This window comes from Apostichopus japonicus, chromosome 20, assembly GCF_037975245.1.
Source record: "Apostichopus japonicus isolate 1M-3 chromosome 20, ASM3797524v1, whole genome shotgun sequence".
In the NCBI taxonomy this organism is placed as follows: Eukaryota; Metazoa; Echinodermata; class Holothuroidea; order Aspidochirotida; family Stichopodidae; genus Apostichopus; species Apostichopus japonicus.
Window position 1 is genome coordinate 21791691 of NC_092580.1, and position 24100 is coordinate 21815790.

Here is a 24100-nt window from a genome sequence, read left to right on the forward strand (position 1 = left end):
TATTAGTCAAACGCTATTCAGATATTTCACAATCTTTTACATTTAAAGTTGTGAATGTATAATGTCTCGAGTCTTGAGGCTAAATGGGCGATGACGTCGATTCTTCAGTCGAGACATGATTGTTCATGGTAATTCTTTCGTTAATGTTGTTGAACATTAATAACAAAGAGAAGCGAAATATCGACAATGTTGCGTGTTGCTTATTTAAAGTTAGACAGATAATGCTATTATAACCTGTGCAATAATATTGTAACCATCAAATCAAGCGAGGAAAATGTTCGTAAAATAACCACTTTCTTCATGTTATATACTATTTTTTTTTGTGGCAAAGATTACATAAGCACGAACATGTAGTATTTATCCTAGTGGTGCATGAATGTGACTGCTATAAGTTAATGCAAATGTTGGTCAAAGTTCACGTCATTATATATACCTTGCATATAGGAAAATATAAATATTGAGAAAACCCAACAAACATTATAAACAAATATATATAGGCTCATATGCAGAGACTTTGTAGTCATGCAGTATTTATCTCCTTAATTAGTGAATACTATAATTGAGAGTCTCGTCAAACTTAAAGGATCATATACCTTTGTGAGGGACATAATATTGATACGATCAAAACGAAACTAAGCATAAATTTCGGGCCAAAGTCCTCGTTCATCGATAATAACGGTATTTATTGGGCCGATCTGTGACTTGAAAAAGCATCACATTTTACTGTGAACAGCCCGGCTCGTGTACGATCAGAGAAGAAAGATGGCTCGTAAAGCTGACCAAAAAGTGAATATTTCCTTCGTGATTTTATTCGCGTTAACAACATCGTCCTTGGTGAATGACTGTAAGTGTGCAACCTATATATTCATACCATGGTTCATGATGGAATGTAAATGTGTAAAGAACAGGGAAAACCATAACTGTAGTTGTTTGGGTAGCACCGTTAAGCACACAGCTATAGTTATCGGATCAATTAATTTGTAGTTATTGTACGGATTTCGAAGCATGCATTTGATGCTGGTTCCGAGTTGATACGGTATATAAAAACATGATAATTAATGAGATATGTTTACTAATGTAAGCAGGCCTATATATATATATATATATATATATATATATATATATATATATATATATATATAGGCCTGCTTACATTAGTAAAGTTGTATTAGACTGTTCACATGTCGAATTCCTTCATCTTCTCCCACTTACTCGCCTGAACAATTAACTTTGAAATGTCGAAGCTGTAAAGCCAAGGGCCGTAGCCACGGGTAAGGAAAACGGGGCAAGGGATGATGGGGGATGTGATCGTGCATCTAATCCCTCTCGCCCAACAAAAAAAAAATATCAAAGGGAGGGTATATCCCCTAGACCCCTATCCGGGATGGACATCAGCCAATATTTGCGCCTCCCCCACCTCAAAAATGAATAAAGAAGCTATTGTTGCGGCTTGTAGTTTATGGAACTTGTTTTTCCGTGTAGTAATGTCCTCTCCAGCCATAACACTTAAACTTTGGTCTGTCAAAGACAATATGAAAATTTATTGTTTTTTAATACATCTTTATCTTTTTATAATAACGATAAAAGCCTTTATATACTAATCCATACAAATGACTTGATAATGTGTTTTTAGGATACTTGGAATAATATAATTTATCATGGAAGACGTTTGTTTTGTTAGACTTGATGTCGATTTAATACTGTACACTAAGGATGAATCTTTTTGTGAACACAAGTATCAAGACGTTTCTAAAAACAATTGGCTTCTCATTTCTACGTCTATATTATTATTTTCAGACACTCGAGTTGGATTCACAAATGGCATATAGCCTATATGAATTTATCGTTTTGTATATTGTAACATGTCCAGCATACAAAATTACCCCTTTATGCAGCATACGCCATGGGTATTTCGTTCTTACCGGGGTAAACAAGTTCATCATGGCAATATTTTAGTTAGAACGAATAATTTTACGATACATTTTATGGACGGGAATGAGACAGCTGTTATATAAGTCAACAATGACTTATACATCGGAGCTTATATAGACATATAGGCTAGTACACACATATCAGCCCGTTATTGAGACTATATATGTTTAACTAATATAAACCTTAGACTCAATCAACACTATTACTTTTATCTTAAAAAAGATGACCTTGAATTTATGAGGGTGCGTTTTGATAAAATACACTTATAACAACAGACTATCCGTAAAATCTATATGACCAGTTTGGATTGTCGAATATTTCAATATCACATTAAGTTTTCAACAAAATACATTGGAAGTAGATTTTCATATGAGTTGAATACTATTCACTTTAACGCGCTGACTATCACAACATATAGTGAGACATTTAAAGAAACTTTGTGGACCCGATAAATTTGTTTACAGTTGCATTATCCTACAATGAGTTTTTGTATACAACAGCAACAGTTGAAAATTCTCAAAAATGATTATAGCGATGGTATGTTTCATCCAAGACCATCCATTTTAACCAAAAAATTGTTTACACAAACCTCCTCCCTTTACACCCTCCTACAATGACGATACAACTTAGCCACCGCCCCCCCCTCCCCCCACTACGAAAAAGGTGGTTATGCTTTTAATATTATGATATTTATGATATTTAGTTAATACAATAAAGTTATGATAGTTATCATTATTATACGTTTAGAGAACTTTTGTCCTTTCTACGAATACAAATATTACTAGATATTTGACATGAGCCCCCCCCCCCCTCCTCCCCCCCAACACAGACGATTCACTCTCATTTCAATATTATACTGCGTTTTTTACACTCAAGGTCAAAGTGAAAGCATAGAGGACCATCGTCTACTCCATCGTAGCCTACTGGATGAGAAATACGACCCTCTTCTGAGACCATCAAACGATACATCGTATCCAGTAAATGTTGGATTTAGATTCACACCGATTATTGCACTCTTGGTAAGCTCAGGGGCAGCGAAGCCTCCCCCCCTCCCCCACAACCACCCGTGTTTTGAAAACTTCAAAGTGCACTTTTCCATAAGTGCCCCCATTTTTGGGGGCGGGGAGGGGAGTACCCTTTCCCCGGCGTTTGTTTGTAATTAATTGTGCCCTTTTGTTGAAAAATTCAATACGTTTGTAGTTACATAAGTGCCCCGTTGTTGGAGAATTAAAGAAATAAGTGTAATTACGAAGTACCCATTTGTTGAAATACATGTACTGGAATATGTGTCAGTGTAAGACCTATACGAGCTATACGTCATTATCATATATGATTGAAGTTTGATTCGTCTTAATAATTATTCAACTATTGTAATTCAATCGAACAATTGATAGTAAAAAGGGCTTTACTGTTATTTTCAATGGTTTACAAATTGTACTTTATGATCAGTTGATTACCGCATCAGACATGTATCATGTCCATGAAGGTCCAAGGAAAATTTGTCTCATAAATAGATATACTCTTTTATTTATTAAATCTATGGAATAATTTCTGGTTGAATTGGATTTGCAAAGTTTTCTAAACTTGACGGAGATGCAAGCCCAACCATAGCCTTTTTTACTTAGAGGTGCTTCCCCACCCCCCCCCCCACTTCCCCACGCTGGTAGAAGACGTTTGTTTTCACTTGGGAGATATCATGGTTTGAAATTCATACCAAGGGCCGCCATTTTGGCAATGTGTTATGTCATTTAATCAGACGGTCATCAAACTATGAGGCGCGACCAACAATTGGGCGCGAAAACTTTTCGGTGGATCTCATGATTTTCTCGGACGTTGGATTATATACAGTGGCAGACTGGCCACACGGGCATTTGGGCAATGCCCGGTGGGCCGGTGGGCTGGGGAGCCTGGTAAAAATAACCTCCAATTTTCACTGTAGTTAATAGATGATACGGACGGGCTGTGTAGAAATATATTTTTATCTGTGGGAATCAGCTCATTAAAAACACCATGTTAGTTAGTCTGTTAGTTCGAAAAAAAGAATGTGCTATTGGCAACCTGTCCGTGCTAATATTTTTAGTACGGTGACCAAGTACGGTGACCAATGCATCCTGACATATACATAGCATTGGCAGAGAATACAGATTTTATTAATCTGCACCCCGTCCTCCAGAAAGCGAAGTACAAAAAGGTAAAATCTTATTTTGATATCACTCAGTAGCTTATTCCTGAGAGATTATATATGAATAAAAATGACCCACATACATGAGTAGGGTGTTTGGTTATAAAAATTAGACGAATGTTAGTCGCCGACTGTGTGTGGAAAAAAGGATCTTGGCCAAACTTGACACTAAAAATATAATTGAAGGTGTGGCTGCCAGAAGCAGCGAACTGCGTAGGCTCCTACTCTCGTAGACATGACATGTGCTCGTGTTATTGAACATATATGTTTTAGTGGATTTTATTTAGGTTTTTTTTTCTTTTTTTTTTCAAGCATCTTGTCACAAAATGCATGAAAAACTAAATAAAATCCAGTCTTAAACATATATTTTTGTCTATTTTTGTTAACGTTTTTTACTTTTCTCAGTTTAATCAAGTGTTGCTTCTGGAAAGTTACTTTTGGGTCTTTTTTAAAGGATTATTGTTACCTACAAAATTGAGAAACATCGCACCATTTTGCAACTAGGCATTACTTAACTTCAAAAAAATCACCCTCCCCTTAGACCCCTCCCCCATGACGGCGATCACTATGTAAGTAAAATATCAATGAATAATGGGCCGGTCTAGGTGAAAAAATGCCCGGGCCGGTTTTAAGACCCAGTCCGCCCCTGATCATATATTTGCTATTTTTGTGTTTGCCGACGGAAATCGATTAAGTTATATTTTCTTCACATGAAGTCAAAAGTGGTATAAATAGCTTCCATGTATTTTGAGCTAAGCTGGGTCGTGAATCACTCGTCGCGCCGGTAGCTCCCGAATCGTGAGCCTATAATAGTTTGCGGACCGCTGATTTTCTGCCACCGATAGCTGTAATGTTTTAGTTCTCCTTTTGCTTTTCTTTTCGTACTTTCATATTGAAAATAAGCAATATTGTCACCGACATCAATGTCAGTGTTAAAGGTAATGTAATCGCAGGTTCATTCAATGTGCATGAAAGAATATAAAGCCTTACGTAATGAATAAAGAGAAACATTAAAAATCCAATTAGCGCTGTGATGTCAGTTGCAGACTTGCATGCCCGGGTCTTCAGTCAGAATAAATTTAGACATCCATCTCTCAATTGAAATGACAATGAAAGTGACAATTTCCTTACTTGTCTATGGGGGGGGGGGAGGTGTGGGGCGGTTTGGGGGAGGTGTGGGGGCGGTTTGAGGGGGGGGTTGTGTATTACAAGGATCTCTATCACACAGATGAAAAATGATGGTTGCTTAATTATAGCTTTCATCGCTTTATATGCAGTTTTACAGCTTGTACTTTAATTTTTTCTCATTATGTATCGATGTTAGTGAAGCCTATATCTCTTGTATTTACAGAATGAAGTAAGTCAGGAGTTAACGTTGAGGGGTATTCTGGTTTTGGTAAGTGAAGATCAACTTCAATAATTCCGGAAATTTTACGTTAAAGTTATGTTTAAGGAAATAAAAGGCAGGCTAAGGAAAAGGTTCAATCTGTAGAAGGCTTAACGGCCCATGTAATACAGAGCAGAATATCTTCGTTGCCGTCTCATTGGAAGACACTTATCGTTTAATTTCCATTTTTGAAGCTTTATCTCCCGTTAGATCCGTGAAACTCTTGCACACCTGCATTCGTCCCTTCGTAAAACACTATATATGCCTATGTACACAAAGTCGTAACAAACATTCATTGCTTCGGTAATGTACCAATTTGTCTACAGACATGGGAAGATTTTCGATTGAGATGGGACCCTTGGGAGCACAATTATATCAATGAGACAGACATACCTATGTTGAGATCCGAAGATTTACAAATATGGATACCAGAGCTGGTGTTAAATGAAAGGTAAGGCCTATATATAATTGAAAATGAGACCGTTTCCATATTCTGTTTGTTAACATAGACGAAATTAATCTAAACCTCATATTTATCCTTATGTGATAGAATCTAAATCTCATATTTTATAGGAATACTTGTTGTACTCCCCAAACGGGGAAGAAAAATCCTGCTCCGTTTGGGAGAGGTGGCTCAAATTCACGTTAGCGATTCCAATTTATAACCTATACTAACCATATACCACATATATGTCGTGAACTATTGAGATCAATGGCCAAGAATACATAGGTGGTACAACTATACATTATCAATGCTATCCTGCAGGTATGTGTTTATTACCACAAAGAAAACAACTAAACAGACAATAAAGCAGACTTTTGTTCATGATACTGCATTGAGTCAATTTGCAGTGACTTCATAAGCGACCTTTGATATATATCTCTATCCAAAGAAAACAAAAGAAACTTGGGGAAAATCTTACCAAGCAAACGTAGGCATAAAAGGTTATTTAGGGAGTGTTAGCTCAGTGGTTAACGCCGGTGCCTTCAATAATAAGGTCCCGAGTTCGAGTCACTCCAAGATTAATGTATGTCGTCCAGTTACAGAGTTGTTGACAGTTGACAATTCATAATCATGGACGTTAAAATATGAATCTAAGACTGAAACTGACTTCGGTCAGCTTGCGGCTTTGATAAGGCAATGATGGCTTTTTCGTGAGTTCCTGCTTGCAGGAGGATCTAAAATACATACACACATACACACACGCATACATAAAATGGGATTTACCTGCCTATTGTACCAGAATGATAAAATGGACGTAAGTGGTCAACTGCATCACGTGGGCACACATAAACTAAATCATTCCAAATTGCCCCAATTATAGAAATATATGGGGCAGTTTCAAAGGTCAAATGGAACCAGTCGTTATCATTATCGCTTGTTTCTATCCTTAGCACAATTGGGAGCCACTTTGAGCCATTTTAACCTAAACGAATTACCAGGTGCAGTGGACGTTGCAGTGAACCATATAGAATTGCACAGAGTAGTCTATTTTGTGTATGATTTGTCCGCCATTTAACTTGTCCCAGTCCCAGAAGGACCGGTCCATGCGACAAGGCCGTCAGGAGACGCTCCATCGATCGTGTCAATTAAGGGAAACCGGAATGATATGGAATAAAGAAAAGTGCATGTATTATCATTTTCATAACATAATTAAGGGAAACTTATATAGCGCAAAATGGGGGCCCGGTGTCAGTTTTGCCCTCGGGTTTGATCTTACTTTCGAAGGTTTTGGTCCCGCGTGCGGGGGAGGGGGGGGGCGGTAGATGGTTACCAACGAACGGAATGTTCAACAGCTCTTGGGTTTGACTGGTCATATGAATTGCATGAAGTGCGTTGGTTCGTCTGAAATATTGATCGTTTAAATAATAATTAAACATATAAATGTATCACTTTTTCAGCCTTCAAACGGATTATGCAACTTTTCAACCAGAAAGTTACATTGCAAGATTGTACTCTACTGGACAGGTTTATTGGCTTACTTTGGCAGGGACGAAAACTTTTTGTGGGATAAATGTTCGTTACTTTCCATTCGATAAACAGAGGTGTTTCCTTACCTTCTCTACATGGGCATACCACAATGGTGAGGTAAGCTTTGAGGTCTCCGTGCAATCACGTATATGTATACGTCTGTCCCTCCCCCCCCACCACCACCACAATAACACCCGGGCGGGATGGCTCAGCCCCCCCCCCCCCCCACACACACACACACGCACACGCACATTAACAGATGGTAGAAAATCCTGGTGTACAGCACATTGATATGAACAGTTTAAAATGCTTCAACGTTGCAAAATATATAACCTCAGGGCCCTCCCCGGGCGACGTAACACCTTCTCCCCACCCACCCCCTCACCCCAATACAGAAATGGTGCCCATGTCAGTGCGTCGGTATATGTGTTTGTGTCTGCTTGGGGTGTGCAGTAGGAATCAGAGAAGGTGTCATTGGAGGTTAAAGATATCGCCTGTCCTTTAGGCTTGATTATGGCAATTCTCTTCTATTTGGTGTAGCTACATCCCAACTATCGAGATCATGCAAAGGATCCAAAACACGGCTGCTCGAATCGTCGATAGGGTGAACAGCTTTACCCCCCATCACTCCTATACTGGAAGAACTATACTGGTTACCAATAAGACTCCGTATTGATTATAAAATCCTCATTCTAGTTTTTCGTGCCATTAAAACTGGTACCCCAATCTACCTTAATGTTCTGTTACATCAGCAAGCTAAATGTAGACCAATACGTAATTCGCATTATCAACTTCAGGTTCCAATGTCACGTACAAGATCTTTCGGTGACCGTAGCTTTCTAAATGCTGCACCACTTTTTTATGGAACTCCCTCCCGGTTGAAATTAGGTCTTTAGAGTATATTATTCAATTCAAGCGCTGTCCTAAAACTTTTCTTTCCTCTCATCAACTCAGTTTTTGTACATTCAGCACCCCCGTAAAGCGCATTGAACAACTTTTGTTGGAGTCTTCGCTGTATAAGACTAGTTATTATTATTATTATTGTTGTTTATCATTCATTTTGTTTATTATCATTTCATTTTCTTGATTATTTTGTATTCTTGTTTCTCAGCAAATGTTTTACTCGATAGACAATTACATCGAAGACGAAGATTACAAAAGATTTACAGTAAGCCACGGCCTTTGGGATGTTGAAACTTCCAATGTGGAAAATGGAAACACTTCATATGACTGTCTGCCCTGTGCAGACGAGGAACATTCATATGTCACCTATACCATCGATCTAACGAGAAGACAAAACACGGCTAACTTTTTAAATCTGATTTTACCATGCCTCGTGATGTCGGCTATGACTTTCTTGGTGATATTTCTACCACATGGGAATGGTGCGGAAACCGCAGCCTTTGGATTGACTTGTATCCTCACTTTGATGGTCTTTGTAACTTACCTTTTTACCAGTCTTCCTACCACTGGTCAACCTATACTTGGTAAGAATTGACGAAGTGCTTTATATCCCCCAAAAGTAATTTGTCAATTATCTTATCCCGAAAAAATAGACGAAAAATGGATCGAGAAACACACACACACACACATTATGGTCGAATATGGCTAGGCATGAATATATTAAAGGAGCAGTAATCCTAAATCATAGAGATATTTGCGATGTACAACTATAAATCCCCATAAGAGCTAACTATAGCAGAACAATGAGAAGAAACTGAAGGACTTTAACAAGTTTAAAATAAGACATGAAAATAGCCACACAACGGTTTTGGAGTGTTTAACGGTTTTTCTCATTCAAAGCAATATACCGTATTTGGAGATGATAGTTTGGTTGGTTTCTCACTTATACCTATCCATAAAAGAAAGCAGAAGAAAAACGATGGGGTGGTCGAGTATACCCTACTATGATACCGAACCGCTACTGTCAAGAGGCCCCCGTCAATAGCAGCATAGTGGGTACTCTTCGTTTCTATGTAAAATTATTCGGAAATAACGGTATACCGGGCTTACATGAATATATATGCTATACCGGGATGTTTAAACTGAATGACAGACTTACCATAAGTGAAAACGACTCACCGAACTTGACTTTGAAATGTTAACAAAGATATGTTAAATGCTTTTGAAAAATTCTAGATCATTTGTTAAAGTTCGATATAATTATGTCTTTGAAGTTGTAGCATTTCTCTGTATAGTCATCTCTCTCGTTCCCTTACGTTTCTTCTTAAAGGTGGTTACATTGTGTGGCTGATCGTGGAAGGCGTACTCATTACTCTCTATGCTGTATGCGACTCTCACCACAATATGCACGTTGAGAAGTCTAAACTAACCACCAAGACACGAGACAAGAATGAGAAGAAGAAGAACAGTGTGGAATCATTTAGCAATGTTATTGCTGAAGAAGAAGATGATAATGATAAAGATGACGACCAACAGATTCCTGACACACGTACTTCTAATATATGTAAACTCCCTGATAGTGAGATTGGTTCTTCTACCACAGACGACAGGTTGCACGAAGCCAATGAACTACAAGAACGCATTAATGAAGGTGCATCTGCACAGACAAGTGACGAAGCAGGCAAGGTTAGAGCGCCGAAATATCAGAGCGACGCCAAAATGGATGATTCTTCCAACAAGTTACCTGAAACGCAGGATAAAGGAGGAAATTATTACACAATCACCGCCTTCTTCATAAGGAGTTTATGGCCACAGAAAAAACCACTTTGGATAAATATTATGAGAACTATCATGATCTTGATCAAGCTTGTTTCTACACTTGTATATATCTTCATTTTTGGATATATAAACACTCTTCAATTGAATTACAAATATTAAAATATCTTACGCTTCCAATTTATGAAAACTGATTCTGCTGGCAAGTATTTTAACCATTTGGAATTTCTACAATGCTAAAAGTAGACACCTTAAATGCTATATATCCGTTATGTCTTTCTCGGCATGATCTTTGTCCTATACCCCATGCAATAGTACATGATAACGTGATCAAAAGAGAGGGCGATGTTTATGTTTGCATAAAATAACACAGAATACTGTGGTTTGAAAAAAAGACTTGTTAGTCACTTCAATGAAGATTGAGAAGTGAAACACCATTGAATATGTTATCCTATTTCACAGTGGCAGGGGAGCAGTGGCCACAATTCCCGATAGAATGATATAGTTAATTAATATTTACTAATTGACGGTGAATTCTTCACAGATATTTAAGTCAAAATATAATTCCTACAAAAAATGCTTTTTTTCATTAAGGTCTGTTTGATTTAATAAGGGTAAACAAAATAAGTCTCTGTATTCATTTGGTTCACATGTCTTTGATTAAAATGAAATTGAAAATTCAGTTACCCAGAGAAATTTATGTATATTTTATATAGACCATATATTTACATTGTAAACCATATTACACCCTTTATCCTTCATGTGAACTAGTTAGCTATAGTTTCGATATGAACATAAAAGAAACCACACTGATATACCTTAACATAAATATTTTAAGTTGAATAGGTCCCGACTGAGACATCTAGGCAATGTTTACATTTCTTTCATTATTAAAAAAAAAAAGTTTCAGAATCCATGTTTGTATTGTAAGTATTGAATTTGTTGTTAGAAAAAGTATATAGAATCGGTGTAAACAGTTTGTATGTACACAATTGCCATGTATTGTAGGCCTATGTTTATATATAAAGATATAACTTGATTGGTGTCAAAGTTCAAATAAAGTCCATTCCAATCGATATTCATGAGAAGTTTGGACGTATACAGACCAACCTCGTCGTCTGTTGTCCATGCACTTAGTAAGGTGATGGCGCTGACTACGATATGTGAGTTTCGAAAATCTCTAGAACCACAAACTGGGGGACAATAGATTAGAATGCATGTGAACAATTTTGTAACATACTTTTGTTGCACTTTCAAGAACTGAACATATTTAGCGAAAATTATCGCTGATGAATTTTCGAGTTTTGTTTGAGTTTTGTATGCACATATCATTATTCAACATCATTCTTATAGAACTTATTTTAACCACTGGAAAGTACTGATTAATTTCACATGACGCAGTCAAGAAAGTACAAGTATTACTCTTAGTCTTATAATCAATACAAATCAGAGCATGATATTGTGAGGCGGCTCAGTCACTTGGCAACGGCATGGCCTAGTAATTTTACTAGTTTGCAATTATTTTGCGGAAAACATATTCTTTTTTAACCATAAGGAGGAAACAATAACGTGATGTAAGACGTGATTTAGGAAAGTTGAAGCAAACATCAGTTGGTACTGTATTATACTAATCATATTTAACTTCCACCATGTCTTGGAAATTGAAAAAGAGGGATAACTTTTCTCGTATGAAGCTGAGTTTTGATCTTGATAGTGATATTACTATTAAACATATATATATATATATATATATATATATATATATATATATATATATATATAATTGTATATGATATATAGGACTTCTTGTCAAAAAATGGCGTATATATATTTAGTCAACGGCGCATGATTATAAGCTCGCATTATATACCCACGATTGCAAAGAAATACACTTAAGGTTTTTTCTTGATTGAATAAATAAATGATAACCTATATTCACTGATATTGAGTTATTCGCTTTGTAACGTCGTTATGATTATGCACGGGAATTATCACTATATAATGTCAGTGCGACAGTCAATGGAACTGTGAACGCTTATCGGAGCTGCACGTAAGTAGAAACATTTCTGATTTAATTGTAGAGCGCCATCTGTTCCACTTTTTGATTGCCTGTTGATTCACAGGTAATAATAGTATAGATGAAAACCACCTTGACATATACATTATCATGGCAGTGATTTGCATAACGTTAATTAATCCTGTCAACTGGTGAAACGCCGTTTGGTGCGCTATTATAAATTTCTTACTTCAAAGGTATTATAGCGTGCATGGATGCGCGGGCGGAGGGGAGATGGAGAATTATGGGGACGGGGTGTGTGGATGGGAGGGCCTCGTTACTGACATGGGTGCTCCAGATGGATATTAATAAAAATGTAAACTTTATGCTGTCGCTAAGATGGTTGTCCTTAAAAAGTGCACGAAAGCCACTAAAGAAATACATAACACTTTATCTTACATCATATATATATCCTGTTCAACACAAACGATAACATTACGCAGATGTCTTAGTTCAGCATATGTAGCCTATACCTTGAATCCTAATTAGAATTATCATCTCCCCCCCCCCCAGGCAAGTAGCCTCGGGAGGTGGGGAAGGAAGGTTGCATAATGCACGGATAAATATCCTATACCATTACACAAATAAACCACCCAAACTTTTTATCAGTTTTATTATTCTAGGCCTACAATAGCCTTATTGTTTTACTTTAAAAAAAATCCCTTCTGGCACTTACAGTTTGACAGTTTGTGGTCAATATGGTTATTACGGAGTATGGACTGACATTTAAAAGCACACATATTCCATTTTGTTTTTGATATTTCATTTGAATTTAGAAAATGACTAGTTTTTATTATAAAAACCAAAAACATGGAATACAAATGTAGGAAAAAAGCATTTAAGCCCCCTGCGCTGATACCCCCCCAAAAATGGTTACTCTTTCTACTGGCCTGCCCCCCCCTCCCTCACCTCTGTTCAACTGTCCCTTCGCAACAACACAGTCAGTATCACCATATGGAGGTAAACCTCGTAACATATGAAACCTATACCCTGCTGAGAGGTAATTAATTCTTCATGACGTAATGCTGATATAAATAGATCTATAAAAATTCAAGCTCGACAGTGCGCAGTTATTTATAAAAATTAAATATGGAAAATGTAAAGGTCCCTATTCGTTTCATCGTTCATTTAGTCGAGGATAGAATTTGTTTGAGATAAAAAAAATATCTAAAAATAGTATTGTTCAGGATGATTTGTTGAAATTTTATTTACGGTATACTTAAGTTCTTCTCAAATTAAACAAAATGCCGCCCGAGGCACACTCTTTACGTTTTAAATGATGACGTATTTTCAAAACAATAGATTGGTTGGCCGACAAGATCAATAGGGGATAAGGCAGGTAAAAATATGCATGAAAACGATGCCGCTCTGACGTCATTGATTTTGTTTTACGATTAAAACACAAAAGCGCAAATTCACTAAGCGTATACATAGACTCGGCAATTTGAATCTAGTGGGAAATTCCCTTAATGGCTAAGTTTTTCCCCAAAAAATTCCTTCAGAAAGCCAGATCCATATCAATATCCATGAGGTCAACTTCATCTCCGGAGAGCCAAATGTTCCAAAAATATCGAAACTGAAAATGAGATGTCAAATGTCTTACTCCGGGAATGCCGACAAATATGTCAGCACGTTGTAGTATGCTATTATTATGACGAGTTAGAAATGAGCGTGCCAGACATCCCCGCCCCCACCACAAAAAAATAAAATATAACTTAAATAAATAAAATAAAAATAATAACAAATTAAAAAAAAAATAAGCAATATTTGTACCTACAAGGTCACATGGTTTGAATTAATGGATTATATTGCACGAAAGCTTCGAATTCGTGGCGCGCTGTGACACCATTTGTTTAATAAACGTCAACAGGTAAACAACGATTAAGACTAACATTCAATGCATATAAGACTTGAGATATACTTTTAGTTCTGGATATTTATGGAACGTTTCGTTCTCCGTACTATTCACCCTTCTACTCATTCCCAGATATCGAGGAAGATTCCAAATCAAATGCTCTCCTGTTATCAGAAGTATAAGAATTAAATTTGACCATTATTTGATTTTCTATAGCATGTTGTAGATAAACTATCATCGGTTTATTCCCGCCAAATCTGCCGGGGAATTAGAAGAAAAAAAAAGTGTCCAATGCTTAATCAAGTTCTTTGCAACCCTAATGTTTTTATCTCTCGGGTATACGGTATATTATACGGTAGATTGAACGTCTCTTATAAGGTACGGTATAAGCTTCTCGACCTTTTGGCTAAGATTATGTGCATTATCTGTTCCCTTTCAAGGGGAATGATGATACACACCTGATGATGATCACACAGTCACAGTCCCGATGCAAGGGGACTGGGGTTGAAAGCGGATCAGTCGTTCGGTAGTTTGGTTTTCATGCCCAGGTTCTTTGCTGGGCGATTTTTTCTTGAAAAGTAGCTTTCACGATGTCTGGATAATATCTGAAGGCCCTTTGTGAGTGTGTGTGTCCAGAAAAAAAAAAACAGGAATTTTAGCAATGAATAGCTATAACCATGCATGGAATCATGCAATTCTGACATTTTAGCATAACCCATGCACATCAATTTTTTTTTTTAAACTACTGTCTGAGTCTCGGGCTTTTGTGTAATGTTCCGCCGGTTCATGGCGTTATACTCACACGCAGGGCTACAACAAGACATGGTCATTTCGTGGTGTGCATGTCACGGTTTTTCAGTCCTACGCAATTTCTTATTGGCATATATAAATTGAGACAAAGTATCCTATTATTGCAAATAAATTTATTCTGTCTCTCATAATAAAATGATATTCGGTTCGCTTCGTGAATATTTGTTAACCTTTAAGGTGTGAATGATGTCAGAAACAGTCCCTCTCTTAATCCTCTGCCATGCGCAAAGCCTTAGGTCGCGGGCGTGTGTGTGCGTCTTTACTGAGTGTATTGTGGGCGTATGCACGCCACATGATTACATAAAATATTAAATGTTAAACGGGATTTCTTAAGGAACTGTTCTTTTCTGTCAAGACAATATATGTTTTTTTTTAGCCATACGGCCATAAGAAAGGAAGATTGGAAACTTCCGTGTGAAAATACTTTCCCTAAAGTTTAAACATCCTGATAAATATTTATGCAAATATTTGAATGTTACTCTATTAGGCTTAAATTTCCTTACGATACATAAAGATATGTAAGGGATATTTCCAGCATTTCAAATGTTTATATATATATATATAGAAAGATGTAACTGCATGTTTTGAATTTAAAACATCCATAAGGCCTTTGAACATTGGGATTATTTTCTCGTCATTTTCGTTTAAAATCCAATTACAGAGGGTTGAGAAATAGATTAAAATAAAAACACAATTTTTACGAGGTTGAACAGTACAGTCACATTTCTTAAAACCATTTAGTTGACAGTAGAAGAAGTTTCATGAAGATTTGGAATGCATGAGTTGCTCAATAATAAGAGTTTTACATTATAGTTTATTTTTTTTATTATCTGAAAGTAGTTGCATTTTTAGTTAGGATTTTAGTGTGTTCATCCCCCACCCTCTATTTCGTTCACTCATTTCCGTTATTTTTCCGTTTAATCACCCCCCCACCCATCAACCCCACCACGTATCGGGTATTACCCCTCCCCCCCCCCACGGTACGGTACCTCACACTGGCATTTACCCTAGATGAAATGCAGCATATCTCGTTATATAAAAAAGAATAACATCAAATAAACAATAATACAGGAGAAAAAAGCAAAGGAGAAGAAGAAGGAAAAGGGAAACAAAATGGAAAAACTGATTAAGCTTTTATCTGGAGGTTCTTAGTATACTTTATTGCGAAATATCTTACTTGAACGACGAGGAAATGAATGTGTCATTTTCCCAACTTCCTCGAAGTGCCGAATGACTTTGAGACAGTCAGCTGGAAGTTGAAAACTTTTAAAAGTTCTTCCTAAATGTTATCCGTTATTGACGTTAAACTTAACTTCCAAATATGGCAAAGAAGGAGGAGTCCGTTACCAAGCTGAATATTAACTTCTCTGTAATAACATGGCAACGTAGCAACATCGCCGTACACAAAGCGAAACGGCTACTGACGTCATTATATACGCACGAAAGTATTCTATTTATAGGGTGTTTCCCCGAACGCACTTCCGGTCTAGCAATGTTTGTTCTCGGCATAGCGATTGCGTGAGTAATGTGAGTACAACGTAAAGTCTGATAGATCGTTGCGTTGTGTAGTAGTAGTAATACAGTGTTGTACATACTGTACTGGAGCGTACGTTTGTGCTTTGCTATTTAGACAGCACAGTCGGATCATAATACCCGGGAAAATAAGAGAAAGGAAATTCTGTATTAATTTTGATGGGAACTGACGACAAGAATTTTTAGTTTTGTGGTAAGTCTTCTACTCATTTTATCAGAGAGTGGTCTGTGAAATGACGCTCTATTCAATTAGTAAACTTTAATAGAAAAAAACAGTGGTAGAAAGTTTTGCGAATGTAGTGTTGTTACTGACGGAAGTGTTGTCAGTATCACAGATAGTAGTTTAGTACTAGTATTGTAGTGGCAGTAAAAGTTGTAATGGTAGACTAAGTTAAGAATTGTTCGAATGATTTCTGTTGATGGATACCTTGGCCTGTAACATTGTCAATGAAAAGAAACTCAGACATTCAAGCATCCACATTAACGGTATTATTCCACATATGCCTAAGTCTGGATATGTTGTGCTTGCTGACCTTGCTAAGCCAAGTGGCAGAATATTTTTACCACGGATAGGTATATTGCCTATGTCAGGCCTAGCCTAGCCCTACAGCATAGTATTGTAATGTCTGTTTACGTGATTAGTTGTAGCCTATACAGTAGTGATTAAGCAAACGGTACGCGAAGATTCGTTAGTGACATAGACTACACTGGTAGAGCATCTTACTGAATTGTCTTACTTCCTTGTGTGAATGGCCTAGGGCAGGCTAGACTATAGACTAGAGTTAACCTGGTTTGGCCTTGACTAGGCCTAACGAGTAACGTTAGGTCATGTTAATCCGGTTCACAATGCACATCGTTTACAATTACTTGATTAAACCTGGCCGCTGCAACAAGATCTAGGCCTACAGTTTATTTTTTTCTCAGTATAAGCCTAGCCTAACCTTAATCTACCTCATCAAAAGAATTGTGTCATGCATTTTTTTTTTACAAATGATGCACTTGGGAAGTTGGATTGATGGAGGACAACTGACATAACAAGAGTGGAATAGGCTAGTTTGTAAAACAAATTCAGACAATTTGCTGGCTAAATGCTAGTGCATTTCATTGTTTGTCAGAAGAAAGTAGAGGCAGTTTTTAGCCAGTAGACATTCAGAACAGGCTCAACATATCAGCGTCAATTCAAATTGCATGATTTTCATACCTACTGTAATCATGTGTTACTGCTTATTTATCAGCAAATATGATCAAGATACTCCCAAAAGCCTAAACAGTAACTGATATGTAATTTGGGACATTAAATGTAGAGTAAAATATATACCAAGGCATGAAATGGTTTGTACAAATTTGGTGTTATTTGAGTAAAAATTGCAACTGAATCGTAGTGTATTTTGCTCTTCTTGAAAGTACACATCTGTCTTGGTATGCAATTGCAAGACCTTTCACATGAATGGCTGGTGCCAAACATTTGGATGAATTTGAGAAGTTTTATTGTTATATCTATTGTTTTTATAAAAGTTTGCATGTGCAGGCCCTATTTATTTTGCAAAGAGAGTCAGCACAAATGAGGCAAATTTAAGATACTTTAGTCATGTAGTGCAAATAGGATATTAGAAACTAATACTGCAGGTGTACAATGAAACCTAACAATCTGTTCTGGGCATTGTAAATTAATCCTAAACAGACACAATACTGCAAATTCTAGTTAGTTGGAAGACCGAAGAACTAATCTCATATTTGTTGGCCAGTCTTGAAATTGAAAAACGTCTGCTCCACGTTGCCCTTCTATTGGCACCACCATCTTAAAAATTGATCACACCGAATAACAAATTATGCTGGCTTCCTTTTCGGCACTTTGGTTCTGTACCCATTGATGACAGAATGGTCAAGTGTGGCCCTCTGGAAGTCTATTCACATACTGTTACAGAGCAATGGTTAGATGAGTTTATACCAAGCTTTCAGATGCCATCAGAAAGCTCATTAATTGAAACTAAATTTGTGGAAACTCTCTTTCTGGAAACTGGCTTGTATCAAACCTTCACTTTTTGATGAGTGCTCAGAGAGCTATGAGGCACACATGTTATTGTTGCAACCATTCCTGTTCCTGGGATTGCCACATAAGGCCCTCAACTTAAGGCCAGATATATCAAAGCAGTGGAAGATCCCACTCGGTCCAAATAATCTGGTCCCTGGTATTAAGGTTTTGAAATGGTAGCTAGAGGTTGTAGGACGGCACTCCAATCACTTGACTATGTTACCACATGCACCTCCTATCGTTTATACAGTATCATCAAATGTTTAATGGTGTGAGAGCCTGAGAGGATAACAGGAAAAAGAATGACCTGTAATTTATTGCTAAGACGTTTCCAACATAAATTTATTTATTGATATGTGATAACCATGTGCAGAGCCATTGTACATGTATTGTTACGTACACTGACTACTGCATTGGATATTCTCACTCATGTACTGGAAGTTTGGCAGCTTTGTTTAAATGTAGGCTAAGCATTCAGGTATAAACAGTAAACAGATCAAATTGTGCAGTTGATCAATATTGGATAAGAGACCAGGATTTAATAGGTAAATATATAAAGTACCTGTACTGTACTTGACAAGTTTAAAAGTACATAAAGAATCATCTAATACAAGAATTTTCCACTGGTAAATTGAAATGATATCAAGGACATCTACTGTTTATTTATACAAAACTGCACACAACATACTTTCCTTCCTTGGAAGTTATGTTGAGTGACTTTTTACAAAGATCATTCATGGAATATTTTTGATCACTTTTCTCATAGGTACAACAATACAGGCAGTTTCATGCCCCAAGCAATTAGGGTGTACTTGTACTTCTGTATCCTACCTTTACGTAGGACATGGATAAATCAACCGGGGGGGGGGGGTGGTGGGGGTGGGGGCAGTATGTCAGGGTAATGCTGACATGGATTACATTATGTAGTATTTATATGATCTATTTATGCTGTATGACTGAAATACTGCCCTCATATTTCTATTTTCCACTCCAGCTGGTTATGTTTGTAGCGTTACATCTCCGGTAATCAAATATCCTCTAACAGAACCAATTAATGTTAGCCAGTTTGTTATTTATCTCCCAGCAGATTAGGAAAATCCCCTAAAAGAGGTTCTCCTATTTATTCTTTGATAAGAAATATAAGTAAAGTAAAGTTAGGAATGTATGACACGGTATATTAGCAAAGTTACATATGCTATCCTACATTGCAAGAACTGCATGGTGGCAGAAGTTGTAGTTGTCGTAGACTGTACAGTAGAGCTATAAATGGAGTGTGTGTGTGTGGGGGGGGGGGGGTTGGGGTACACGTAATGGCAACGTGGGCATGAAACACTACTTTCATTTTCATTACCTAGGGTATGGTATACTGTGTGTGTGTACACGTCTTGTCTTACTCTAAGCAATACATATTTGATCATCGAACGTTGAGCTACTCATGAGAATGAATATCTTCCAATGAATAAGTGAAAAGCAGCGAGAGAGGAAAAGAAAAGAATTCACACAACAACAGATTTAATTATGCTCCAGTAATGAGGGTGACTTCATGGGTAATGTTGCGAATTACATTGTAACAATATTGACACGTGTATTCTTCCGCGTGGGAGGGAATTGCCAGTGAAGGCGGTGTCTGATAATTGTATGTTTCGTTAAGTTCTGTTGGATGATGACTGCATTTGTGAGAATACTACGGTATTCCACAAATCATGGAAGATACCGTATATAAAGTACAGTAGCACACCCATTCTGTATCCATTATTTAGCAGCATTGTGTTGAACTCATTCGTTATCAATTTATTAGCAATTATCCTGTAAGATTCTAACATTTGCCACTATAGAAGATATGGAATGTACCACCAAATGGTCATATTTGCAACATTCAGGTGTGGGTTTCCTAAACCATTTGGAGCATTTTGAATATGTTATAGTTGAGTTAAAGCTTTAAATACAATGGTGGGAGTCGCCAATGACTTTCCTTGTTTTGGCAGAAAATGTAGAGTTGTTGTCATATTGTGACAGGTACGTCCCGTACCGATTACTATAGGGCATTTTGTGACTGGTACGTCCCGTACCGATTACTATAGGGTGTGTTGTGACAGGTGCGTCCCATACTGATTACTATAGGGCATGTTGTGACAGGTACGTCCCGTACTGATTACTATAGGGCATGTTGTGACAGGTACGTCCCATACTGATTACTGTAGGGCATGTGACAGGTACGTCCCGTACTGATTACTGTAGAGCATGTTGTGACAGGTACGTCCCGTACTGATCACTATAGGGCATGTTGTGACTGGTACGTCCCGTACCGATTACTGTTGGGCATGTGACAGGTACGTCCCGTACTGATTACTATGGGGTATGTTTTGACATGTACGTCCAGTACTGATTATCATAAGGCCTGCATGTTGTGACTGGTACGTCCTGTACCGATTACTGTTGGGCATGTGACAGGTACGTCTCGTACTGATTACTACAGGGCATGTTATGAGTTGTGACTGGTACGTCCCTTACTAATTACTATAGGGTATGTTGTGATACTGGGTAAGGGGGAAGGGGGAGGGGTATAGGTACACAAACTATACTCAAGGTAACAGCAAATATGCAAGGTTCTTAACTTCTTATTTTAAAGCAACATTTGCCGTCTGATTTGAAGATGTTCGATTTGATTATCTAATTACGATGCAGTTCATTGGCTTTAAATGTTCAAACTTATTTCCATCAACTTATAATTGCTGCTTGCAAAACGTGCGCAAAATACCGATTTGAACTGCAGGGACCTCTGCCCTGCATCAATGTTCTCTGCTTTGATAATTTCATCTGTCTGGGGCGCGTAAAACCGGGGTTAAACCCACGCCAGCAATCAACACATTGTAAAAAATGCCATGCTATAATTAGTACACACTGAATCCTGGAAATGAACATTATTTGTGTCTTATTTTTTAATGCGTGCCTGGGAGCTTAGGAGCCATGCAATTTGCTATGTAACACGGATGGATACGGTCATTGCGCGCGCATATTCGTGTCCGCAAGAGCTGCAGAGTGAAACCAGAATTTAACATCAGTCGCTATGGAAATATATCTAGCCAAGTCCCAACAGTATACACACACAATGCCAAGTTTGTTCACGCGACGTATGCACATCAGTTATGAGTAATACTGTGAAATATCCGTTCTTCGAAATCGAACTAAGATATACTTTCTATGAATTTGGTCGAGACAAGTCCTATTACTAGATACCGCGAAGTCGTAATTAGGATAGGTAACGCTATGTACTGGTCGCTGAACGCATTCATTGTACCGTGGTTGTCACATATACAATAGCAGACAATAAATAAAAGAATACTGCTGTAGTAACAATGCCCTCTGTGTTGAGTCCTCAACAATAGCGCTTTTTGACTACAACGACTGCGTGCGTTCATGCACAGTATTAATCTATAGTTTCGCTTCGTGGATTTGTGTACATAAATTCTATTTAGTCCTGTTGATTGCAGCACTCCCACTTACGAGGATCTTCGGGCAGTTCGTGTATAACGTTATTGTATCTTAAAATAGAACAACACAAAGAGGTAAAATTTTGCAATTGCACAATTAAGATCCGGGTGATATTTCGATCCAATTCCCAAGTTCTATTTCGAGATATGTTTATCGAAAGCCACAATGTTTTGCTCTCTTGCAAAGTAAACTCGAAGCAAACAAGCTTGTGTGGTGTAATATATCCTACTTACTATTCTACAGTAGAACCTTTCCCCAATTGTATGTTTCTTGTGTACACACTTTGAGTGAAAAAGTTCGTCGATAAATGCAGTCTTTTCAGGTAATTTTAGTATTCTTCGATGCTATTTTACACATCCCTCATTAAGTCGACTAGTCACGTGTCATATCAGCTCCATGGTATTAAACTGCTTTCTTACGACACCAAATCACTTCGTCGGAAGCAACTATAGTTTTACCCGTATTATGTTTGCTTACAAAGTACACTGTTAATGGATCTATCGAAAGCATTACGTTTGCAGCAGTGACCAAACGTACACAATAGATGTTGTAACATAACAATCTTTCGACAAGAGTTGAAAAACAAGTACTTGGAAAGACAACCTGTATAGTAGGTTTCCAGAACTTTAGTTGTTCCAAGCACCGGTGCGTTCAATGACATTGAAATGACCTTCCATTGATAAGTTTATTGTTTGGTAACGTCATGTATTTCACATGTTTTAATCATTTCGAACCTGCTGAATGACCTTCATTTTCCAGGTTTGTCGCTAAGGGAATTACGTCACACTGTGAGGTCAACGGTCATGTGGTACGTGAAAATCCGTTTAGAAACTGGAAACTGCAGCACATGTCTCATATAGACGCGTAAACCATATATACTTGCATTCATGAATAAACGTGCGCCACGCTGCGCTAAGTGACGTATTAAAATTCAGTATAGAGCTGCATTGTTAGTAAGGGATTTCAGGGGAAATCCTGTCTGACCCGCCTTATGGAATGTACGTCTTATTCACCAAGTATACAGTTACACAATACAGTCGTGTTAATGTCATACAGGAGACTAACAAGTGTTTTACACTTGTAATGAAAATGTTAAGTGAGCAATACTTTCGATTAACCTTTGACCCCCGCCATACAGTGTAGTTTTAAGATCCTAAGCAGACCCATGCAGTCTGATGGGTTGGTACAATAGATACAATAACGTGTGATGATTTTGTTGAAATATTGCATGTATTTATATATGTATACTCTATGCACAGTTTATGTACAGGGATGTGTTCATACTGGGCGGCACCGGGCGGCTGCGCCCAGCAGTTCTGAATACCGCCCAGCAAAAACAGTATTTTAAACATTTCCGCCCGGCACTTATTGATGATAATTTAACAAATTTGACCATAACCAAAATCTGGGAGAATACATGGCACAGAATAGAAAACATAGCACCACCTAAGCATACTTCATGTTCAAAATTTGTCCAGTGGGGAAGGGGTACCCCGCCCATGAGATCCCTCTCCAAGGGTGTGGATCACACTACCGCACAATCTGCCAGGCACTCAAATATTCCTGAGCACATCCCTGTATGTATATTAGGTATCGAAACATGACTATAGTTATAAAGAAACTGGATTTCCTCCTTTGTTGGCTTACTTGCGCAAACTATGGTCACTGCAATGGTGAAGAACCCGAGTGCCACAATATCTCCCTGATTTGATATCTCCCTCGTGGCGCTCACGTTAAAGTCTCAATACCGGTAAGTGTTTGCTGATGAATTTCGGAAAACAAACTTACGAAGCAGATTCAATGTTTCTTATTCTTATAAATGCACTCTGACCAGGTGGGTTTACTGGAGATAAGCTGTCGCAATCGAAAGAAAGAATTTATTTTCTGTTGCCCTTATGGCGCGAACGATTTACCGTAAAATCACTGCGACCGCCCATATCAGCATGTTCATTACACTAATGTAACCTATATATTCCCCTATCGTCCTCCACGTGTCCTCCACGGAGGACACGTCTGAAAACACATGTTTATTCATTGCAATGGAAGGAAATGACACAATTTCGCAAGCTACATCGGTAAGACCGAAAGAAAGATACTTTTCCAGAGAAGGGACCTAGCCACGAAAGTGAAAGTAGTCCTAGGCCTAACGGTCATAAAAAAACAGAGAGAT

The 24100-nt window shown here is 37.7% G+C and overlaps 2 protein-coding genes across 2 annotated transcripts in view; both read left to right on the forward strand.

The window, feature by feature from the left end:
- The first annotated feature begins 526 nt into the window (after positions 1-526).
- LOC139960977 (acetylcholine receptor subunit alpha-1-A-like) lies at positions 527-12285 on the forward strand. The gene is made up of 7 exons (XM_071959723.1): positions 527-844; positions 2809-2951; positions 5466-5510; positions 5828-5952; positions 7404-7590; positions 8585-8960; positions 9707-12285. Exons 1-7 carry the CDS (start codon positions 763-765, stop codon positions 10312-10314), a joined length of 1566 nt encoding a protein of 521 aa, XP_071815824.1. The 5' UTR covers positions 527-762; the 3' UTR covers positions 10315-12285.
- Positions 12286-16399: 4114 nt separating this feature from the next.
- The window catches only part of LOC139960976 (ETS domain-containing protein Elk-3-like), a 33771-nt gene continuing 26070 nt past the window's right edge, over positions 16400-24100 (forward strand). The window contains exon 1 of the mRNA XM_071959721.1: positions 16400-16599. The gene's annotated coding sequence lies outside the window, so the exon portion shown is untranslated. The remainder of the gene's footprint in view (positions 16600-24100) is intronic.

Excerpts from the sequence above, each read along its gene's own strand:
- LOC139960977 (XM_071959723.1), top strand. The coding sequence starts at position 763 with ATGGCTCGTAAAGCTGACCAAAAAGTGAATATTTCCTTCGTGATTTTA. Across the intron at positions 2,952-5,465 it reads CACCGATTATTGCACTCTTG|AATGAAGTAAGTCAGGAGTT; the intron begins GTAAGCTCAGGG and ends TTGTATTTACAG. Across the intron at positions 7,591-8,584 it reads GGGCATACCACAATGGTGAG|CAAATGTTTTACTCGATAGA; the intron begins GTAAGCTTTGAG and ends CTTGTTTCTCAG.